Below are 21,684 nucleotides of genomic sequence, written 5' to 3'. Positions count from 1 at the left end.
CATGGTTGAGCTACGCTCTGCAGAACAAGAGAATAAAAATTCTCCAACTACAGATCTAGCTGATAAAATTGGGGAACTAAGAGCACAACTGGCGGATAGGGAACTGCAGAGAGTTAAAGACTCCTATGCCCGATTCCGACAGTTGATGTACTGTCAAAGCAACAAGGCCTCGACCCTTCTTGCTCACAAATTAAAAGGCAGAACAGCGGCAGCTAGAATTCTGTCACTCAAAAGAGACACTACCTCGGTCTCCTCACCCAAAGAAAGACGTTTGCGTCCTACTACTCTGACCTATATCATCTTAAGCCTTCAATGGCTAACAAGGAATCCTCCGCACAGGAGGTTATAGACTTTCTACAGGGCCTAGGTTTGCCAACTCTCCCAGAGGATGATAGAGAGGCACTTAAAGCCCCATTCTCCCTCACGGAACTTAACCTAGCCATTAAACATACTCAGAATAACAAAGCTCCAGGTCCTGATGGCTTCCCGGCAGCCTTTTACAAACTGTTCAAAACAGAACTAAACAAGATCCTCCTGAGGGTCTTCTGTGAAGCCCGAGAGGCAGGTTCATTTCATAAAGAATTTTTACAGGCAGTGATCCTGCCCATCCCTAAACCGGACAAAGACCCCTCGTTATGTACGAGTTATAGACCAATCTCATTAATAAATGGTGATGTTAAACTTTATGCGAAACTATGGGCTAACCGCCTTAATAGCTTACTCCCAAAGGTGATCCACACGGACCAGGTCGGGTTCACGTTCGGTAGGGAAGGCCCAGACAACTCTCGGAAAATGTTGAACATACTTACAGAGTCATCCCGGCTGAGGTTACCCATGCTGGCCATGTCACTAGACGCAGAGAAAGCGTTTGACAGGGTCAGATGGGAATACTTGTGGCACACGCTCGCCCAATTTGGCATACCTGACGTAGTGATCACGGCAATAAAAGCCCTATACTCTTACCCCTCTGCAACGGTTAGAGGTCTGGGATTTGCTTCTCCGACCATTCATATCACTAATGGCACTAGGCAATTTTCTCCATGGCCATTGAACCTTTGGCTCAGGCTATTAGGCAATCACGCGCAATCAGAGGTGTCCAACTTGGCAGTGAGGCTGTGAAGATAGCATTATACGCGGATGATGTGACACTATTCCTAACGAACCCAATAGGCTCCTTGCCGGCACTTTTTGATATTGTCGCCGAGTTTGGAGCTCACAGCTCCTACAAAGTTAACGTCTCCAAAACGGAGGCTCTGCCGGTATGCATTCCAACCTTTGAATTGGATGTATTACAAACATCATACTCCTTCCGATGGTCACAAACCACTATTCGACACCTGGGGGTACAACTTGGTCCGGATCCGAAAATGGTGATCAATGTTAACTACACAGATCTTATCAGAGTGGTCACTGAGCTCACCTATTCCTGGAGTCTTAAAGAGATTTCGTGGCTGGGTCGTATTGCATCTTTTAAGATGACGATCTTGCCTAAAATCCTATATTATTTTCGTTGCATCCCACTAAATGTCCCCAATGCTTTAATAGACAAGCTCCAATCTCTTGGACAACGCTATATTTGGGGCAAATCTAAGCCTCGGATTGCGGCGAAAATACTACAAAAAAAATATGAACATGGAGGGGTTGCAATGCCTAGCATACGTGGCTACTATGAAGCAACCAGGTTATCACATATCATGGCATGGGCGAATAAAGGAGAACCGCAGGGATGGAAAAATATAGAAGCACTAGCCCTTCCTTTGGGCTTAGAGCTAGCGGACCTACCCTGGATCCCTAGCCACTGCCTTGATGATCTGGGACTAAAAAACGCCATCGTTAGAGATACTCTAAAAGTTTGGCATCACCTTAGAAACCTACGCGACATTGCCCCACATCCGTCCCCCATTCATTCCCTGTCAGCTTTGCTGACAGCTCTACCTGACACACATGTCCTACAATGGTGTGAGTGGGGCCTGCATTCGATTTCCCACCTATACCCCGCGGGTACTCTACTCCCTCCACATACTATCGGAACAATTATCCCAGAACCCCCTCTTTGGGTCTCTTTTGAATACTCGAGACTTTACACTTTTATGACATCCTGGGGATTCACCAAGACCCTAAATAGACCCCTGACTAACTGGGAAAAACTGTGGCAGCTTCCTATCAAGACTCCTAGACTCATATCGTTTCACTATGACCTCCTACAGATGTCCACTAACAGAGACAGACCCTGGCATCTAAGGGCCTGGGAGGGAGACCTATCCAGATCAATTACAGATAAGGACCTACGCACAGCTATGACATTAACTAAAAAGACGGTTCACTGTGCAAACACCTTGGAGGCCTACATGAAGCTATTTCTGAAATGGTACTACACCCCCTCGAGACTGTCACAAATGTTTCCTACAACGTCTCCTTTGTGCTGGAGAGAATGCATGCAAAGAGGCTCAGATATACACGTATGGTGGGACTGCCCAACACTTGCACCCATGTGGGGTCAGATAGCTAACCTATGTACCAACCTGGGGCTCTCTATCCCACTCACCCCCGCAATAGCTCTTCTGCACATCTTTCCAAGAAGCGTTCCAACCCATGTTTCCAAACTGATCATCTTTGTCCTAGCAGCCATGAAACTGGCAATAGCAAGGGCCTGGAAGCAGGCCATCCCTCCAGACATTTCAACTGTTACATCCATAATACAGATGTACGCCAAAATGGAACAAAGTTTCTATTTTAATATGGACAAAGAAGACCTATATTGGCAGATCTGGGAGCCTTGGTTTACTCACCAGGGAAATCATAGTTAAACATGTAGACATGAGATAATCCCCGACCACCCACTTTAACGCATTTAATCTCTCATACCTAGTTATAATGTGGTAGGTAATTGACGACTCCCGCCTTTTTGAATTTATTGTCAAAGTCTGACCATCCTCCTCCTCTCCCCTTTCCCGCTCCCTTCACCTCTACCCCCCCCCCCTCCTATAATATGCTCTGCCCTAACCCGTGTCTCTCTCCCCCCCCTCTCCACCCTCTCAAGGAAAATCTCCCCCGCCTGGGAATCCGCATTAGGGTCACTAGTAGAAATGTGTTGAAAGGCATTTCCGAACTGACTCTATGAAGTTTATAGAAAGTTGAGTTCATGTATGGGACTGGGATTTTACCCTGGTCCCTATATTTAGGTTTGTTCATAATAACTGAAAATGAGGTTTATGTAAATGTCATTATATTTTAATTCTGATATGCTCATTCCAGATGTTTTAGTTCACCAATAGTGTATATACTCACGATGTTGCTACAACAAAAGTATTGTATGTATACATGTATAGTTCCTGGACATTTATGTTGTAATATTTGTTGTGATGCATATTCCTCAATAAAAAGATTTAAAAGGAAAAAAAAAACAAAAAAAAAAACAAAGAAAAACAAACAAACAAAAAAAAAAAAACGTATCTCCTACCAGAAGTGAATCTGGATCCAGGGGCCACACCTTCATACAGATTATGAAGAGGAAGATGGCATCTTGGCCTGCTTGGTCTTGAACTAGATGAAACTCAGTTTCCAGGAAGATATGGAAAACTGCCAACAGAAGGCGAAATAAAAAAAAAAACTCATCCAACATTTGGTGGACTACTCTTCACACCAAAGAAAAGCAGCTTTTGCTATACAGGCAATTTCTATAGCTGGTTTAAACATAGAAGGTTCCACTGCTGTTTCTATAGTTGAACTTTGGGAATCATTTCCAAAAGTAGATAAGGTAGATTCTATTTTATCTCAATGTACAACTATTCATTTTAAAGGATAGTACTGCAGAGACCAATATTCTGAAAATTAAAACCTGCTGATTGAAAAATAATTTGATTGGACATATAACTGAACTGTGGATCACCCTTCCAATGGCTCTGTGTGTACAGAGTGGGGACAGCTTCAGTTTGCCCCATTGTTAAAATTTACACAGATAAATAGAACAATAACAAATACCAAGTTGAAAATTTGCACCAACATAAAATACAAAGAAATGTATAGTGACAATCCTTAGTATCAATCATTAGGTGTGAATATAAATGAAGAGTAGAGATACAGAAATATGTATAACAACAAGCTGTAAACTAACAAGTGTGGGATAAAATATACATATGTGGTAAAAACGCACACAGACCCTTCTGTGAAGATACAAATCATCATAGCCTCCATACAATAAACATATATAGGCTGGGGATATAATGAGATCCTACCCCAGAGTATGCATAATGAAATCCCTCTGTACTAAAATCCTGCTTGAGAAAACATAATTTATGCTTACCTGATAAATTTATTTCTCTTGGATGATCCGTGGACTGGATACACTACATTACTTGTGGGATATATTCCCTTCCCAACAGGAAGTTGCAAGAGGATCACCCACAGCAGAGCTGCTATATAGCTCCTCCCCTCACATGTCATATCCAGTCATTCGACCGAAACAAGACTAGAAAGGAGAAACCATAGGGTGCAGTGGTGACTGTAGTTTAATTAAAAATTTAAACCTGCCTTAAAAGGACAGGGCGGGCCGTGGACTGGATACACTACAAGAAAAATAAATTTATCAGGTAAGCATAAAATATGTTTTCTCTTGTTAAGTGTATCCAGTCCACGGATCATCCATTACTTGTGGGATACCAATACCAAAGCTTAAGTACACGGATGATGGGAGGGACAAGGCAGGAACTTAAACGGAAGGAACCACTGCCTGTAGAACCTTTCTCCCAAAAACAGCCTCCGAAGAAGCAAAAGTGTCAAATTTGTAAAATTTTGAAAAAGTGTGAAGCGAAGCCCAAGTCGCAGCCTTGCAAATCTGTTCAACAGAGGCCTCATTTTTAAAGGCCCAGGTGGAAGCCACAGCTCTAGTAGAATGAGCTGTAATCCTTTCAGGGGGCTGCTGTCCAGCAGTCTCATAGGCTAAGCGTATTATGCTTCTAAGCCAAAAGGAGAGAGAAGTTGCCGAAGCCTTTTGACCTCTCCTCTGCCCAGAGTAAACGACAAACAGGGCAGATGTTTGACGAAAATCTTTAGTTGCCTGTAAGTAGAACTTCAAGGCACGGACTACGTCCAGATTATGTAAAAGACGTTCCTTCTTTGAAGAAGGATTAGGGCACAATGATGGGAAAACATCAGTACACACCGGTACCGCATAGTATCTATCCAGCCTACACAATTTCTCTGGAATTGCAACTGTGTTACAGTCGTTCAGAGCAGCTAAAACCTCCCCAAGCAATACACAGAGGTTCTCAAACTTAAATTTAAAATTAGAGATCTCTGAATCAGGTTTCCCCGGATCAGATCCGTCACCCACAGAATGAAGCTCTCCGTCCTCATGTTCTGCAAACTGTGACGCAGTATCAGACATGGCTCTTACAGCACCTGCGCGCTCTGCATCTCTCCTAATCCCAGAGCTATCGCTCTTGCCTCTCAATTCTGGCAATCTAGATAATACTTCTGACAGGGTATTATTCATGATTGTAGCCATGTCCTGTAAAGTAATTGCTATGGGCGTCCCTGATGTACTTGGAGCCATATTAGCGTGCGCCCCCTGAGCGGGAGGCGAAGGTACTGACACGTGAGGAGAGTTAGTCGGCATAACTTCCCCCTCGTCGTCTGGTGATAATTCTTTTATAGATAAAGACTGATCTTTATTATTTAAAGTGAAATCAATACATTTAGTACACATTCTATGCAGAAATTAGCCAGCCATGTGGAAAAAATTATGCCCCATTAAGTTTTATCACCAAATGTACGTTAAAAAACGATTAAACATGCCAGCAAACGTTTTAAAACACATTTTTTGAAGAGTATATATCTCTATTAATAAGCCTGATACCAGTCGCTATCACTGCATTTAAGGCTTTACTTACATTACTTCGGTATCAGCAGCATTTTCTTAGTCAATTCCATTCCTTAGAAAAATATTTTACTGCACATACCTTAGTTGCAGGAAACCTGCACGCCATTCCCTTTCTGAAGATACCTCACTCCTCAGAATGTGTGAGAACAGCAAGTGGATCTTAGTTACGTCTGCTAAGAACATAGAAAACGCAGGCAGATTCTTCTTCCAAATACTGCCTGAGAAAAAACAGCACACTCCGGTGCCATTTAAAAATAACAAACTAAGAAATAAACTAAGTATAAAACACCACAGTCCTCTCACGACCTCCTATCTATGTTGAGGGTTGCAAGAGAATGACTGGGTATGACATGTGAGGGGAGGAGCTATATAGCAGCTCTGCTGTGGGTGATCCTCTTGCAACTTCCTGTTGGGAAGGGAATATATCCCATAAGTAATGGATGATCCGTGGACTGGATACACTTAACAAGAGAAATGAGGATTCAATGTCCGCCACTGAGAAAAGGCAGAGAAGGAAGGGAATAGTGTGGCGGGAAAGGGGGTTAACCCTAACAATACAAAACTGCAGCGCTATCCCTGTGCACACAACGACATACATTGAGTGCACGACTATATAAGAGTCCTAAGATATACATACGTGTATGTACCTGCTAATGTGAGTGCGGAAAAGTACTTACCTGATGCGCATCCAATCTATTGTGCTTACCCAGCTGCAGAAATGACTGCGCCCAGTAGAGTGCCCATCCAGTGCTGTGCAAGTAACAGAAAAGGATATAGCAGTGGAGTATAACAGTGATCCAACAGGAGGAGGCTAAGGGACAGTTCCTCATAACACCCGTGGCAGGCTTGTGACTAACTCCCATAGGAAGAAATAATGTCACTAACCAATACTCCATATTCTCCTATTCCCCGAATGGAAAAATGGGTTTGAAGTCAGTCTCAGAGTCCCTGTCAACAAAGAATCTGGAGCACCTCAATTCTTGGAGGCAACGATAAGATCAAGGTGATTAGAGAGGTGAGAGTTGTGCTGGGTATCTTAGCCTCCTCCTAATGACCAGTAATTGAATTTTAGATGTAATGGCTTGTGGACTCTCACAACCTTATGAAATACATCACAGTCTCATGTTTTTTTTAATACCAGTGACAGAATCATTTAGAAATATACACTCTTATATGACATCAGAAATGTCTAGATACTGTGCAGTGAGTGACAATGTATTCTGTATAATGCACATGACAATATTTACCCTCAGACATGCCGACATCATCTGCATGCTGTGACACCCCTGCAATGGAGTCTGGCCAGAACCTCTGCACTGGACGGCTCTGCCCGCTCTTCTTCTTTGTCTTAGGGATGTCATTACTACTGGAATCCAGCATAGGCTGAAGGATACGGCGCCGAGCATTAATAAACCTGTGGAAGTGAAGGACATGATTAGGTACAGGAGTCACAGGGAGGAGGGCTTGACTAGGCATAGTTGGTATTGGACCAGACACATGAGTTGGAGTGAGGGGCATCATCAGGAAGTGAAAGACATGATTAGGTACAGGAGTCAGAGGTTGGTATTGGACCAGACACATGAGATGGAGTGAGGTGCATCATCAGGAAGTGAAGGACATGATTAGGTACAGAAGTCAGAGGGAGGAGGGCTTGTCTAGGCATAGTTGGTATTGGACCAGACACATGAGTTGGAGTGAGGGGCATCATCAGGAAGTGAAGGACATGATTAGGTACAGGAGTCACAGGGAGGAGGGCTTGTCTAGGCATAGTTGGTATTGGGTCAGACACATGAGTTGGAGTGAGGTGCATCATCAGGAAGTGAAGGACATGATTAGGTACAGGAATCAGAGGGAGGAGGTCTTGACTAGGCATAGTTGGAGTGAGGGGCATCATCAGGAAGTGAAAAGAAGGATATGACTAGGTACAGGACGTAGAGTCAGAGGGAGGAGGGCTTGAAAAGATATAGGGCTAGATTGTGGCGTTCTAAAATTTGCGTGCGAGCGATATATTTTATACCCTGCTTTTTGAGCGTTTATATCACAAGTTGAAAATAAATTTCTTGTTTTAGCATGTCTGAAAACATTGCATAAAGGGTTGTGCATTAATAAAAAGTTGCACCAAACACAACATAAATACATTTAAAATTACAGTTACACTCATATAAACAATATCTATAAATATTATTCATATAAAAAAAAAGTTAAGGGCTCAAAAGGTATATGGCATATGACAAGGAGTTTGACTGCAAAGCTTTTAAAAGAGAGATAGAAAGAGAGAGAGAGAAAGATATCTAAAGATATCTATATAAATATATATCTGATAATGTTAATGTACAATAGATATCTATACCTAAATGTCTATCACCTAGATTACGAGTTTTGTGTTACTGATTTGAATAGCCAATAGAATTTCAGTAGCTCTCATCCTATTGGCTGATTTGACGCTCTGCGCCGGATGTCTTCAAGGATGGACCCGCTCCGCGCTGCTGGGATGAAGAAGAAGATGCCGCCTGGATGAAGATAGAAGACGCTGCCTGGATGGATGAAGACCTCGCCGTCTGGATGTCCGGACTTCAGAAACTAAGTGGATCGTCGGGGGTTAGTGTTAGTTGTTTTTTTTTACTTTTTTAGGTTGGGTTTCTTTTTTTTAGATTAGAGTATGGGCTTTTTTAAAAAAAAGAGCTGAATGCCCTTTTAAGGGCAATGTAAAAGATCTGAATGCCCTTTTAAGGGCAATGCCCATACAAATGCCCTTTTTAGGGCAATGAGTAGCTTAGGTTTTTGTTAGAGTTTGTTAGAGGATTTTTATTTTGGGGGGTTGGTTGGGTGGTGGGTTTTACTGTTGGGGGGGGTCTTTGTATTTTTTTACAGGTAAAAGAGCTGATTTATTTAGGGCAATGACCTACAAAAGGCCCTTTTAAGGGCTATTGGTAGTTTATTGTAGGCTAGAGTTTTTTTTATTTTTGGGGGGCTTTTTTATTTTTTTATTGCTATTAAATTAGGTGTTACTGTTTTTATTTTGGATAATTTCATTTGTCATTTTTCGTAATTTAGTGTTTGTTATTTTTTGTAATTTTAGACTTAATTTTTTTAGTAGTGTTAGATTTTTTTAAAGTGTAATTTAGTTTTTTTAATTGGTAGTTATTTTAATTTTAGTATAATAGTTATGTTAGGTTAATTGTTAGTTTAAACTTAGTTTTTTTTTTATTTCACAGATAAGTTTTTATTTATTTTCAGATAGGGATATTGTAATTTTAATTTAAAGTTAGGGGGTTGTTAGGTTTAGGGGTTAATAGTTTTATTTAGTTTTTTGCGATGTGGGGGTTTGGCATTTTAGGGGTTAATAGGTTTATTTAGTGGCGGTGATGTTGGGGTGTGGGGGGAATAGGGGTTAATAATTTTTATAGTGTCGGGGAGCGGCGGAATAGGGGTTAATACATTTTATTAGTGGCGGCAATGTCGGGAGCGTTACGGAGCTTTTCATTCCGCGCTTCAGGTTTTAGGTTTTCCTTCTAACACGCTCTCCCCTTTGATGTCTATGGGGAAAGCGTGCACGAGCACGTCAAAACAGCGCTTGGCTTTTGTGCGGTATGGTGCTTATCTCCACCATATCGCACGCACAAGGTGACTTTTCAGAAACTAATGGCAGCGCTATGGAGGGTGAAATAACGCAACTTTTGTTGCGTTAGTTTCACACCCTCTATAGCGCAAAACTCGTAATCTATGCATAAATTAACAGATATACAAGTTTATATAGATATACATAGAAATATGTATTTACAATAAAAATTAAGTTGTTTTGTATGTAAAGAATATTGGAATGTGAAATATGAATAACTCCTGTTGGGTTAGAGCTCGAGAATACGTAAACACGGTCGCAATATTGCGAAGTACGTAGGTTACCCTCGAGTGGGGGAGCTAAATAGTGCGCCACTTGTAATCTAGCGATACTATTGGACCAGTCAGTTGGAGTGAGGGACATAACTAGGTACAGGGCTTGGGGACACAATGATAGCCATGCGAGGATGTAAAGAAACAGAATTTATGTTTACCTGATAAATTTCTTTCTCCAACGGTGTGTCCGGTCCACGGCTTCATCCTTACTTGTGGGATATTCTCTTCCCCTACAGGAAATGGCAAAGAGAGCACCCAGCAAGAGCTGTCCATATAGCTCGCCCTCTGGCTCTGCCCCCCAGTCATTCGACCGACGGTTAGGAGAAAAAGGAGAAACCATAGGGTGCCGTGGTGACTATAGTGTATAAAGAAAGAAATTTTTCAAACCTGGTTAAAAACCGTTGGAGAAAGAAATTTATCAGGTAAACATAAATTCTGTTTTCTCCGGTGTGTCCGGTCCACGGCTTCATCCTTACTTGTGGGAACCAATACCAAAGCTTTAGGACACGGATGAAGGGAGGGAGCAAACCAGGTTTCCTAAACGGAAGGCACCACGGCTTGCAAAACCTTTCTCCCAAAAATAGCCTCCGAAGAAGCAAAAGTATCGAATTTGTAAAATTTGGCAAAAGTATGCAGAGAAGACCAAGTCGCTGCCTTACAGATCTGATCAACAGAAGCCTCGTTCTTGAAAGCCCATGTGGAAGCCACAGCTCTAGTAGAATGAGCTGTAATTCGTTCAGGAGGCTGCCGTCCGGCAGTCTCATAAGCCAATCGGATGATGCTTTTCAGCCAAAAAGAAAGAGGTAGCAGTAGCTTTCTGCCCTCTCCTCTTACCAGAATACACAACAAACAAAGATGATGTCTGTCTGAAATCCTTTGTTGCTTCTAAATAGAACTTTAAAGCACGAACCACATCTAGATTGTGTAACAAGCGTTCCTTCTTTGAAACTGGATTCGGACACAGAGAAGGAACAACAATTTCCTGTTAATATTCTTGTTGGAAACGACCTTTGGAAGAAAACCAGGCTTGGTACGTAAAACTACCTTATCTGTATGGAATACCAGATAGGGAGAAGTACACTGCAAAGCAGATAATTCAGAAACTCTTCTAGCAGAAGAAATAGCAACCAAAAACAGAACTTTCCAAGATAGTAACTTAATATCTATGGAATGCATGGGTTCAAACGGAACCCCCTGAAGAACTGAAAGAACTAAATTTAGACTCCAAGGAGGAGTCATGGGTCTGTAAACAGGCTTGATTCTAACTAACGCCTGTACAAACACCTGTACATCTGGCACTGCTGCCAGACGTTTGTGTAACAAAACAGACAGAGCAGATATCTGTCCTTTTAAGGAACTAGCTGACAAACCTTTATCCAGACCTTCTTGGAGAAAGGAAAGTATCCTAGGAATTTTAATTTTACTCCAAGGGAATCCCTTGGATTCACACCAACGGATATATTTTTGCCATATCTTATGGTAAATCTTCCTAGTTACAGGTTTTCTGGCCTGAACCAGAGTATCTATGACTGTATCTGAAAACCCACGCTTAGATAGAATCAAGCGTTCAATTTCCAAGCAGTCAGTTGGAGAGAGACTAGATTTGGATGTTCGAACGGACCTTGTACTAGAAGATCCTGCCTCAAAGGTAGCTTCCATGGTGGAGCCGATGACATATTCACCAGGTCTGCATACCAAGTCCTGCGTGGCCACGCAGGGGCTATTAGAATCACCGAGGCCTGCTCCTGCTTGATCCTGGCTACAAGTCTGGGAAGGAGAGGAAACGGTGGAAATACATAAGCTAGGTTGAACGACCAAGGCGCCACTAAAGAATCCACCAGTGTCGCCTTGGGATCCCTGGATCTGGACCCGTATCGAAGAACCTTTGCGTTCTGGCGAGACGCCATCAGATCCATATCTGGAATGCCCCATAGTTGAGTTAACTGGGCAAAAACCTCCGGGTGGAGTTCCCACTCCCCCGGATGAAAAGTCTGACGACTTAAATAATCCGCCTCCCAGTTGTCCACTCCTGGGATGTGAATTGCAGATAGGTGGCAGGAGTGATCCTCCGCCCATTTGATGATCTTGGATACCTCTCTCATCGCTAAGGAACTCTTTGTTCCCCCCTGATGATTGATGTACGCTACAGTCGTCATGTTGTCCGACTGGAACCTTATGAATTTGGCCTTTGCTAGGTGAGGCCACGCCAGGAGCGCATTGAATATCACTCTCAGTTCTAAAATGTTTATCGGGAGAAGAGACTCTTCTCGAGACCATAGACCTTGAGCTTTCAGAGAGTCCCAGACCGCACCCCAGCCTAAGAGACTGGCGTCGGTCGTGACAATGACCCATTCTGGTCTGCGGAAACTCATTCCCTGAGACAGGTGATGGTGAGACAACCACCAGCGGAGAGAATCCCTGGTTACCTGGTCTACTTGAATCTGGGGAGACAAGTCTGAATAGTCCCCATTCCACTGATTGAGCATGCACAGTTGTAATGGTCTTAGATGAATTTGAGCAAAAGGAACTATGTCCATTGCTGCAACCATCAATCCTACTACTTCCATGCACTGAGCTATGGAAGGCTGAAGAACAGAGTGAAGAACTTGACAAGCGTTTAGAAGCTTTGACTTTCTGACCTCTGTCAGGAAGATCTTCATTTCTAAAGAATCTATTATTGTTCCCAAAAAGGGAACTCTTGTTGACGGAGACAGGGAACTCTTTTCTACGTTCACCTTCCACCCGTGAGATCTGAGAAAGGCTAGAACAATGTCTGTATGAGCCTTTGCTTTGGAAAGAGACGACGCTTGGATTAGAATGTTGTCTAGGTAAGGTACTACAGCAATGCCCCTCGGTCGTAGAACCGCTAGAAGGGACCCTAGCACCTTTGTGAAGATTCTGGGAGCAGTGGCTAAACCGAACGGAAGAGCCACAAACTGGTAATGTTTGTCCATGAAGGCGAACCTCAGGAACTGATGATGATCTTTGTGGATAGGAATATGCAGGTAGGCATCCTTTAAGTCCACGGTAGTCATATATTGACCCTCCTGGATTGTTGGTAAAATTGTCCGAATGGTTTCCATTTTGAATGATGGAACTCTGAGGAATTTGTTTAGAATTTTTAGATCCAGAATTGGCCTGAAAGTTCCCTCTTTTTTGGGAACTACAAACAGGTTTGAGTAAAAACCCAGACCTTGTTCCGCTGTTGGAACTGGGTTTATCACTCCCATTTTTAATAGGTCTCCTACGCAATGTAAGAATGCCTGTCTCTTTAGCTCGTCTGAAGATAAGCGAGACATGTGGAACCTTCCCCTTGGAGGAAGTTCCTTGAACTCTAGAAGATACCCCTGAGATACTATTTCTAGTGCCCAGGGATCCTGAACGTCTCTTGCCCAAGCCTGAGCGAAGAGAGAAAGTCTGCCCCCTACTAGATCCAGTCCCGGATCGGGGGCTACCCTTTCATGCTGTCTTGGTAGCAGCAGCAGGCTTCTTGGCCTGTTTACCCTTGTTCCAGCCTTGCAATGGTTTCCATGCTGGCTTAGGCTGGGAAGAGTTGCCTTCTTGTCTGGAGGCCGCAGAGTTAGGATTCGGTCCGTTCCTGAAATTGCAAAAGGAACGAAAATTAGATTTATTCTTAGCCTTGAAAGGCCTATCCTGTGGGAGGGCATCTCCCTTCCCACCACTAATGTCTGAAATAATCTCTTTCAATTCCGGCCCGAAAAGGGTCTTACCCTTGAAAGGAATATTAAGCAATTTATTCTTGGATGACACATCCGCCGACCAGGATTTTAGCCAAAGCGCTCTGCGCGCCACTATTGCAAACCCTGAATTTTTCGCTGCTAACTTAGCTAAGTGGAAAGCGGCATCCAAAATAAAGGAATTAGCCAACTTTAGTGTGTGAATTCTGTCCATGACTTCATCATATGGAGTCTCTTTTTGGAGCGAATTTTCTAGTTCCTCGAACCAAAAATACGCTGCCGAGGTGACAGGAATAATGCACCAGATTGGTTGAAGCAGGAAGCCTTGCTGAACAAATATCTTTTTTAGCAATCCTTCCTATTTTTTATCCATAGGATCTTTAAAAGCGCAACTGTCCTCAATAGGAATAGTTGTGCGCTTAGCTAACGTTGACACTGCCCCCTCAACCTTAGGAACCGTTTGCCATGCGTCCCTTCTGGGGTCAACAATGGGGAACATTTTCTTGAATATAGGAGGTGGAACAAAAGGTATACCTGGCTTTTCCCACTCCTTAGTCACTATATCCGCCACCCGCTTGGGTATCGGAAAGGCATCAGCGTGCACCGGGACCTCTAAGAATTTGTCCATCTTGCACAATTTCTCTGGAATTACCAAAGAATCACAGTCATCAAGAGTAGTTAGGACCTCCTTAAGCAGGGCGCGGAGATGTTCTAACTTAAATTTAAATTTTACGACATCATTGTCTGCCTGCTGAGAAACTTTTCCTGAATCAGAAATTTCCCCCTCAGACAGGCCCTCCCTCACTGCCAATTCAGATTGATGTGAGGGTATAACTGATAAATTGTCCTCAGCGCCAACCTGCTCATCTTCTGTATTTAAAACTGAGCTGTCGCGCTTTCTAGGGTAGGATGGCAGTTTGGATAACAGATTTGCTATTGAATTATCCATTACTGCTGTTAACTGTTGCGTAGTAACAAGCATTGGCGCGCTAGATGTACTAGGTATCGCCTGCGTGGGCAAAACTGGTGTTGACACAGAAGGAGAGGATGAGGAACTATCCCCACTACCTTCATTAGAAGAATCATCTTGGGCAATCTTATTCAATGTGGCAGTACTGTCCATACTTTGTTTGGACGCTATGACACAATTTGCACAAACATTAATTGGGGGAACCACCCTGGCTTTCATACACACAGAACATAAGCCATCTGAAGGTATAGACATGTTAGACAGAATTTGGCAGGCTAATAATGCAATAAAAGCGTTTTTAAAGAAAAGCGTTACTGTCCCTTTAAATAATAAACAGGCACACTTTATTTCTGTTATATTGAAAAACAATGAAGGCAATGTCCGATTTTTACAAATGTTTTACCCCAGAGTCCTAATGCCCTGAAAGTATTGCACACCAAGTTTCAAGACTTTATCCCTTAAAATGAGCAAACCGGAGCTATTTGTTCAATTAGACAATTTTAGTACACTACAATCACAGCCACAGCCTTGCTGCGGCTTTTTACCTTCCTTGAGAGTTATTCAGCAATGAAATAAACCTTCCAGAGTCCGTTTTAGGATGCCACAGGACCCCTCACATGAAGCTGCATGCACTGCCATGAAAGTAAACTGCGCAATTAAGGCGCGAAAATGGGGCCTCCTTCCTCTGCATACCAGAGTGAAGGGGCCTTCCTGACTGAAATAGCCGTCTAACTCAATGCCAGGCGATAAAAACATAATTTATGCTTACCTGATAAATTCCTTTCTTCTGTTGTGTGATCAGTCCACGGGTCATCATTACTTCTGGATATAACTCCTCCCCAACAGGAAATGCAAGAGGATTCACCCAGCAGAGCTGCATATAGCTCCTCCCCTCTACGTCAGTCCCAGTCATTCGACCAAGAATCAACGAGAAAGGAGTAACCAAGGGTGAAGTGGTGACTGGAGTATAATTTAAAAGATATTTACCTGCCTTAAAACAGGGCGGGCCGTGGACTGATCACACAACAGAAGAAAGGAATTTATCAGGTAAGCATAAATTATGTTTTCTTCTGTTATGTGTGATCAGTCCACGGGTCATCATTACTTCTGGGATACCAATACCAAAGCAAAAGTACACGGATGACGGGAGGGATAGGCAGGCTCATTATATAGAAGGAACCACTGCCTGAAGAACCTTTCTCCCAAAAATAGCCTCCGAAGAAGCAAAAGTGTCAAATTTGTAAAATTTGGAAAAAGTATGAAGCGAAGACCAAGTTGCAGCCTTGCAAATCTGTTCAACAGAGGCCTCATTCTTAAAGGCCCAAGTGGAAGCCACAGCTCTAGTGGAGTGAGCTGTAATTCTTTCAGGAGGCTGCTGACCAGCAGTCTCATAGGCTAAACGTATTATGCTACGAAGCCAAAAAGAGAGAGAGGTAGCAGAAGCTTTTTGACCTCTCCTCTGTCCAGAATAAACGACAAACAGGGAAGAAGTTTGGCGAAAATCTTTAGTTGCCTGCAAGTAGAACTTGAGGGCACGAACTACATCCAGATTGTGTAGAAGACGTTCCTTCTTTGAAGAAGGATTTGGACACAAGGATGGAACAACAATCTCTTGATTGATATTCCTGTTAGTGACCACCTTAGGTAAGAACCCAGGTTTAGTACGCAGAACTACCTTGTCTGAGTGAAAAATCAGATAAGGAGAATCACAATGTAAGGCTGATAACTCAGAGACTCTTCGAGCCGAGGAAATAGCCATTAAAAACAGAACTTTCCAAGATAACAATTTTATATCAATGGAATGAAGGGGTTCAAATGGAACACCCTGTAAAACGTTAAGAACTAAGTTTAAACTCCATGGCGGAGCAACAGCTTTAAACACAGGCTTGATCCTAGCTAAAGCCTGACAAAAAGCCTGGACGTCTGGATTTTCTGACAGACGCCTGTGTAACAAGATGGACAGAGCTGAAATCTGTCCCTTTAATGAACTAGCTGATAAACCCTTTTCTAACCCTTCTTGTAGAAAAGACAATATCCTAGAGATCCTAACCTTACTCCAGGAGTAATGTTTGGATTCGCACCAGTATAGGTATTTACGCCATATTTTATGGTAAATCTTTCTGGTAACAGGCTTCCTAGCCTGTATCAGGGTATCAATAACCGACTCAGAAAAACCACGTTTTGATAAAATCAAACGTTCAATTTCCAAGCAGTCAGCTTCAGAGAAGTTAGATTTTGATGTTTGAATGGACCCTGTATCAGAAGGTCCTGTCTTAGAGGTAGAGACCAAGGCGGACAGGAAGACATGTCCACTAGATCTGCATACCAAGTCCTGCGTGGCCATGCAGGCGCTATTAGAATCACTGATGCTCTCTCCTGCTTGATTTTGGCAATCAATCGAGGAAGCAGCGGAAAGGGTGGAAACACATAAGCCATCCCGAAGTTCCAAGGTGCTGTCAAAGCATCTATCAGAACCGCTCCCGGATCCCTGGATCTGGACCCGTAGCGAGGAAGTTTGGCGTTCTGGCGAGACGCCATGAGATCTATCTCTGGTTTGCCCCAACGTCGAAGTATTTGGGCAAAGACCTCCGGATGAAGTTCCCACTCCCCCGGATGAAAAGTCTGGCGACTCAAGAAATCCGCCTCCCAGTTCTCCACTCCCGGGATGTGGATTGCTGACAGGTGGCAAGAGTGAGACTCTGCCCAGCGAATTATCTTTGATACTTCCACCATTGCTAGGGAGCTTCTTGTCCCTCCCTGATGGTTGATGTAAGCTACAGTCGTGATGTTGTCCGACTGAAACCTGATGAACCCCCGAGTTGTTAATTGGGGCCAAGCTAGAAGGGCATTGAGAACTGCCCTCAATTCCAGAATGTTTATTGGAAGGAGACTCTCCTCCTGATTCCATAGTCCCTGAGCCTTCAGAGAATTCCAGACAGCGCCCCAACCTAGTAGGCTGGCGTCTGTTGTTACAATTGTCCAGTCTGGCCTGCTGAATGGCATCCCCCTGGACAGGTGTGGCCGATGAAGCCACCATAGAAGAGAATTTCTGGTCTCTTGATTCAGATTCAGAGTAGGGGACAAATCTGAGTAATCCCCATTCCACTGACTTAGCATGCATAATTGCAGAGGTCTGAGGTGTAGGCGTGCAAAAGGTACTATGTCCATTGCCGCTACCATTAAGCCGATCACCTCCATGCATTGAGCTACTGACGGGTGTTGAATGGAATGAAGGACACGGCATGCATTTTGAAGCTTTGTTAACCTGTCCTCTGTCAGGTAAATCTTCATTTCTACAGAATCTATAAGAGTCCCCAAGAATGGAACTCTTGTGAGAGGAAAAAGAGAACTCTTCTTTTCGTTCACTTTCCATCCATGCGACCTTAGAAATGCCAGAACTAACTCTGTATGAGACTTGGCAGTTTGAAAGCTTGAAGCTTGTATTAGAATGTCGTCTAGGTATGGAGCTACCGAAATCCCTCGCGGTCTTAGTACCGCCAGAAGGGCACCCAGAACCTTTGTGAAGATTCTTGGAGCCGTAGCCAATCCGAATGGAAGAGCTACAAACTGGTAGTGCCTGTCTAAGAAGGCAAACCTTAGATACCGGTGATGATCTTTGTGGATCGGTATGTGAAGGTAAGCATCCTTTAAATCCACTGTGGTCATGTACTGACCCTCTTGGATCATGGGTAAGATTGTCCGAATAGTTTCCATTTTGAACGATGGAACTCTTAGGAATTTGTTTAGAATCTTTAAATCTAAGATTGGCCTGAAAGTTCCCTCTTTTTTGGGAACCACAAACAGGTTTGAGTAGAACCCTTGTCCTTGTTCCGACCGCGGAACCGGATGGATCACTCCCATTATTAACAGATCTTGTACGCAGCGTAGAAACGCTTCTTTCTTTATCTGGTTTATTGACAACCTTGACAGATGAAATCTCCCTCTTGGGGGAGATAATTTGAAGTCTAGAAGGTATCCCTGAGATATGATCTCTAGTGCCCAGGGATCCTGAACATCTCTTGCCCAGGCCTGGGCGAAGAGAGAGAGTCTGCCCCCCACTAGATCCGGTCCCGGATCGGGGGCTCTCGGTTCATGCTGTCTTTGGGGCAGCAGCAGGTTTCCTGGCCTGCTTGCTCTTGTTCCAGGACTGGTTAGGCTTCCAGCCTTGCCTGTAACGAGCAACAGCTCCTTCCTGTTTTGGTGCAGTGGAGGTTGATGCTGCTCCTGTTTTGAAGTTCCGAAAGGGACGAAAATTAGACTGTCTAGCCTTAGCTTTGGCTTTGTCTTGAGGTAGGGCGTGGCCCTTACCTCCTGTAATGTCAGCGATAATCTCTTTCAAACCGGGCCCAAATAAAGACTGCCCCTTGAAAGGTATATTAAGTAATTTGGACTTAGAAGTAACATCGGCTGACCAGGATTTTAGCCACAGCGCCCTACGTGCCTGTATGGCGAATCCTGAGTTCTTAGCCGTAAGTTTGGTTAAATGTACTACGGCCTCCGAAATGAAGGAATTAGCTAGTTTAAGGACTCTAAGCCTGTCCGTAATGTCGTCTAGCGTAGATGAACTAAGGTTCTCTTCAAGCGACTCAATCCAAAATGCTGCCGCAGCCGTAATCGGCGCGATACATGCAAGGGGTTGTAATATAAAACCTTGTTGAACAAACATTTTCTTAAGGTAACCCTCTAATTTTTTATCCATTGGATCTGAGAAAGCACAGCTATCCTCCACCGGGATAGTGGTACGCTTAGCTAAAGTAGAAACTGCTCCCTCCACCTTGGGGACCGTTTGCCATAAGTCCCGAGTGGTGGCGTCTATTGGAAACATCTTTCTAAATATTGGAGGGGGTGAGAACGGCACACCGGGTCTATCCCACTCCTTAGTAACAATTTCAGTTAGTCTCTTAGGTATAGGAAAAACGTCAGTACTCGCCGGTACCGCAAAGTATTTATCCAACCTACACAGTTTCTCTGGTATTGCAACGGTGTTACAATCGTTGAGAGCTGCTAAGACCTCCCCTAGTAATACACGGAGGTTCTCCAATTTAAATTTAAAATTTGAAATATCTGAGTCCAATCTGTTTGGATCAGAACCGTCACCCACAGAATGAAGCTCTCCGTCCTCATGCTCTGCGAGCTGTGACGCAGTATCAGACATGGCCCTAGCATTGTCAGCGCACTCTGTTCTCACCCCAGAGTGATCACGCTTGCCTCTTAGTTCTGGTAATTTAGACAAAACTTCAGTCATAACAGTAGCCATATCTTGTAATGTTATCTGTAATGGCCGCCCAGATGTACTAGGCGCCAAAATATCACGCACCTCCCGGGCGGGAGATGCAGGTACTGCCGCGTGAGGCGAGTTAGTCGGCATAACTCTCCCCTCGCTGTTTGGTGAAATTTGTTCACATTGTACAGATTGACTTTTATTTAAAGTAGCATCAATACAGTTAGTACATAAATTTCTATTGGGCTCCACCTTGGCATTGGAACAAATGACACAGATATCTTCCTCTGAGTCAGACATGTTTAACACACTAGCAAAAAACTTACAACTTGGTTATAATCTTTTTTTAGCAAAAAACGTACTGTGCCTCAAAGAGGTACTAACGATTAAATGACAGTTGAAATAATGAACTGAAAAACAGTTATAGCATCAAACTTTAAAACAACAAAACTTTTAGCAAAGGTTTGTTCCCATTAGTAAAATAACAATAATTAAATTTGACATAAAAAATACAAAGCAACGTTTTTATTCACAGTCACTATAAGAATTCTCACAGCTCTGCTGAGAGAATTTACCTCCCTTCAAAGAAGTTTGAAGACCCCTGAGATCTATCAGAGATGAACCGGATCATGCAGGAAATATAAAAGTAACTGACTGGTATTTTTTGATGCGTAGCAAAGAGCGCCAAAAACGGCCCCTCCCTCTCCCACACAGCAGTGAAGAGAAACGAAACTGTCACAATTAAAGCAAAAAAACTGCCAAGTGGAAAATAATGCCCAAATATTTATTCACACAGTACCTCAGCAATGTAAACGATTCTACATTCCAGCAAAAACGTTTAACATGATAAATAGTTATTAAAAAGGATTAGTGACCTTTAACAGAGTAGTTCCGGTGAAATACCATCCCCAGAATACTGAAGTGTATACATACATGTCATTTTAACGGTATGGCAGGATTTTCTCATCAATTCCATTCAGAAAATAAAAACTGCTACATACCTCAATGCAGATTCATCTGCCCGCTGTCCCCTGATCTGAAGCCTTTACCTCCCTCAGATGGCCGAGAACAGCAATATGATCTTAACTACTCCGGTTAAAATCATAGTAAAAAACTCTGACAGATTCTTCCTCAAACTCTGCCAGAGAAGTAATAACACGCTCCGGTGCTATTTTAAAATAACAAACTTTTGATTGAAGTCATAAAAACTAAGTATAATCACCATAGTCCTCTCACACATCCTATCTAGTCGTTGGGTGCAAGAGAATGACTGGGACTGACGTAGAGGGGAGGAGCTATATGCAGCTCTGCTGGGTGAATCCTCTTGCATTTCCTGTTGGGGAGGAGTTATATCCAGAAGTAATGATGACCCGTGGACTGATCACACATAACAGAAGAAAAACGTTCCCAAAGTGCTTTTAAGTGCACAAAACACTCTAAATGCCATTAAAATATGAAATAAAACAATCGATTTAGCCCACAATAGTGTCAACCAGTGTATAGCCCATTTGTAAGCCTTAATCTGTTATGAGTTTAAGAAAATGGCTAACTTACCCCTTCAGGGAAAAATGACAGTCTTCTACCATTAACATGTCTTGTTAGAAATATGACTGAACATACCTTGAGCAGAAAAAAGTCTGCAAACTGTTCCCCCCAACTGAAGTTCTCTGGGCTCAACAGTCCTGCGTGGGAACAGCAATTGATTTTAGTTACTGCTGCTAAAATCATACTCCTCTTTAAACAGAACTCTTCATCCTTTTCTGTTTTAGAGTAAATAGTACAAACCGGCACTATTTTAAATAACAAACTCTTGATAGAAGAATAAAAAACTACAACTAACACCACATACTCTTTACCATCCCCGTGGAGATGCTACTTGTTCAGAGCGGCAAAGAGAATGACTGGGGGGCGGAGCCAGAGGGGGAGCTATATGGACAGCTCTTGCTGGGTGCTCTCTTTGCCATTTCCTGTAGGGGAAGAGAATATCCCACAAGTAAGGATGAAGCCATGGACCGGACAC

The 21,684-nt window shown here is 43.2% G+C and overlaps 1 protein-coding gene across 2 annotated transcripts in view; it reads right to left on the bottom strand.

The window, feature by feature from the left end:
* Positions 1–21,684, bottom strand: part of PKNOX1 (PBX/knotted 1 homeobox 1) — a 458,035-nt gene that overhangs the window by 27,614 nt on the left and 408,737 nt on the right. For both annotated transcript variants that reach the window (XM_053705699.1, XM_053705701.1), the window contains one exon: positions 7,129–7,295. In XM_053705699.1, coding sequence (XP_053561674.1) covers positions 7,129–7,295 — 167 coding nt within the window. The remainder of the gene's footprint in view (positions 1–7,128; positions 7,296–21,684) is intronic.

The sequence above is a fragment of the Bombina bombina genome, chromosome 3 (genome assembly GCF_027579735.1).
Source record: "Bombina bombina isolate aBomBom1 chromosome 3, aBomBom1.pri, whole genome shotgun sequence".
Lineage (NCBI taxonomy): Eukaryota > Metazoa > Chordata > Amphibia > Anura > Bombinatoridae > Bombina > Bombina bombina.
Note: the sequence above shows the minus strand (reverse complement) of the source record. Positions and strands in the feature narration are given on the sequence as shown.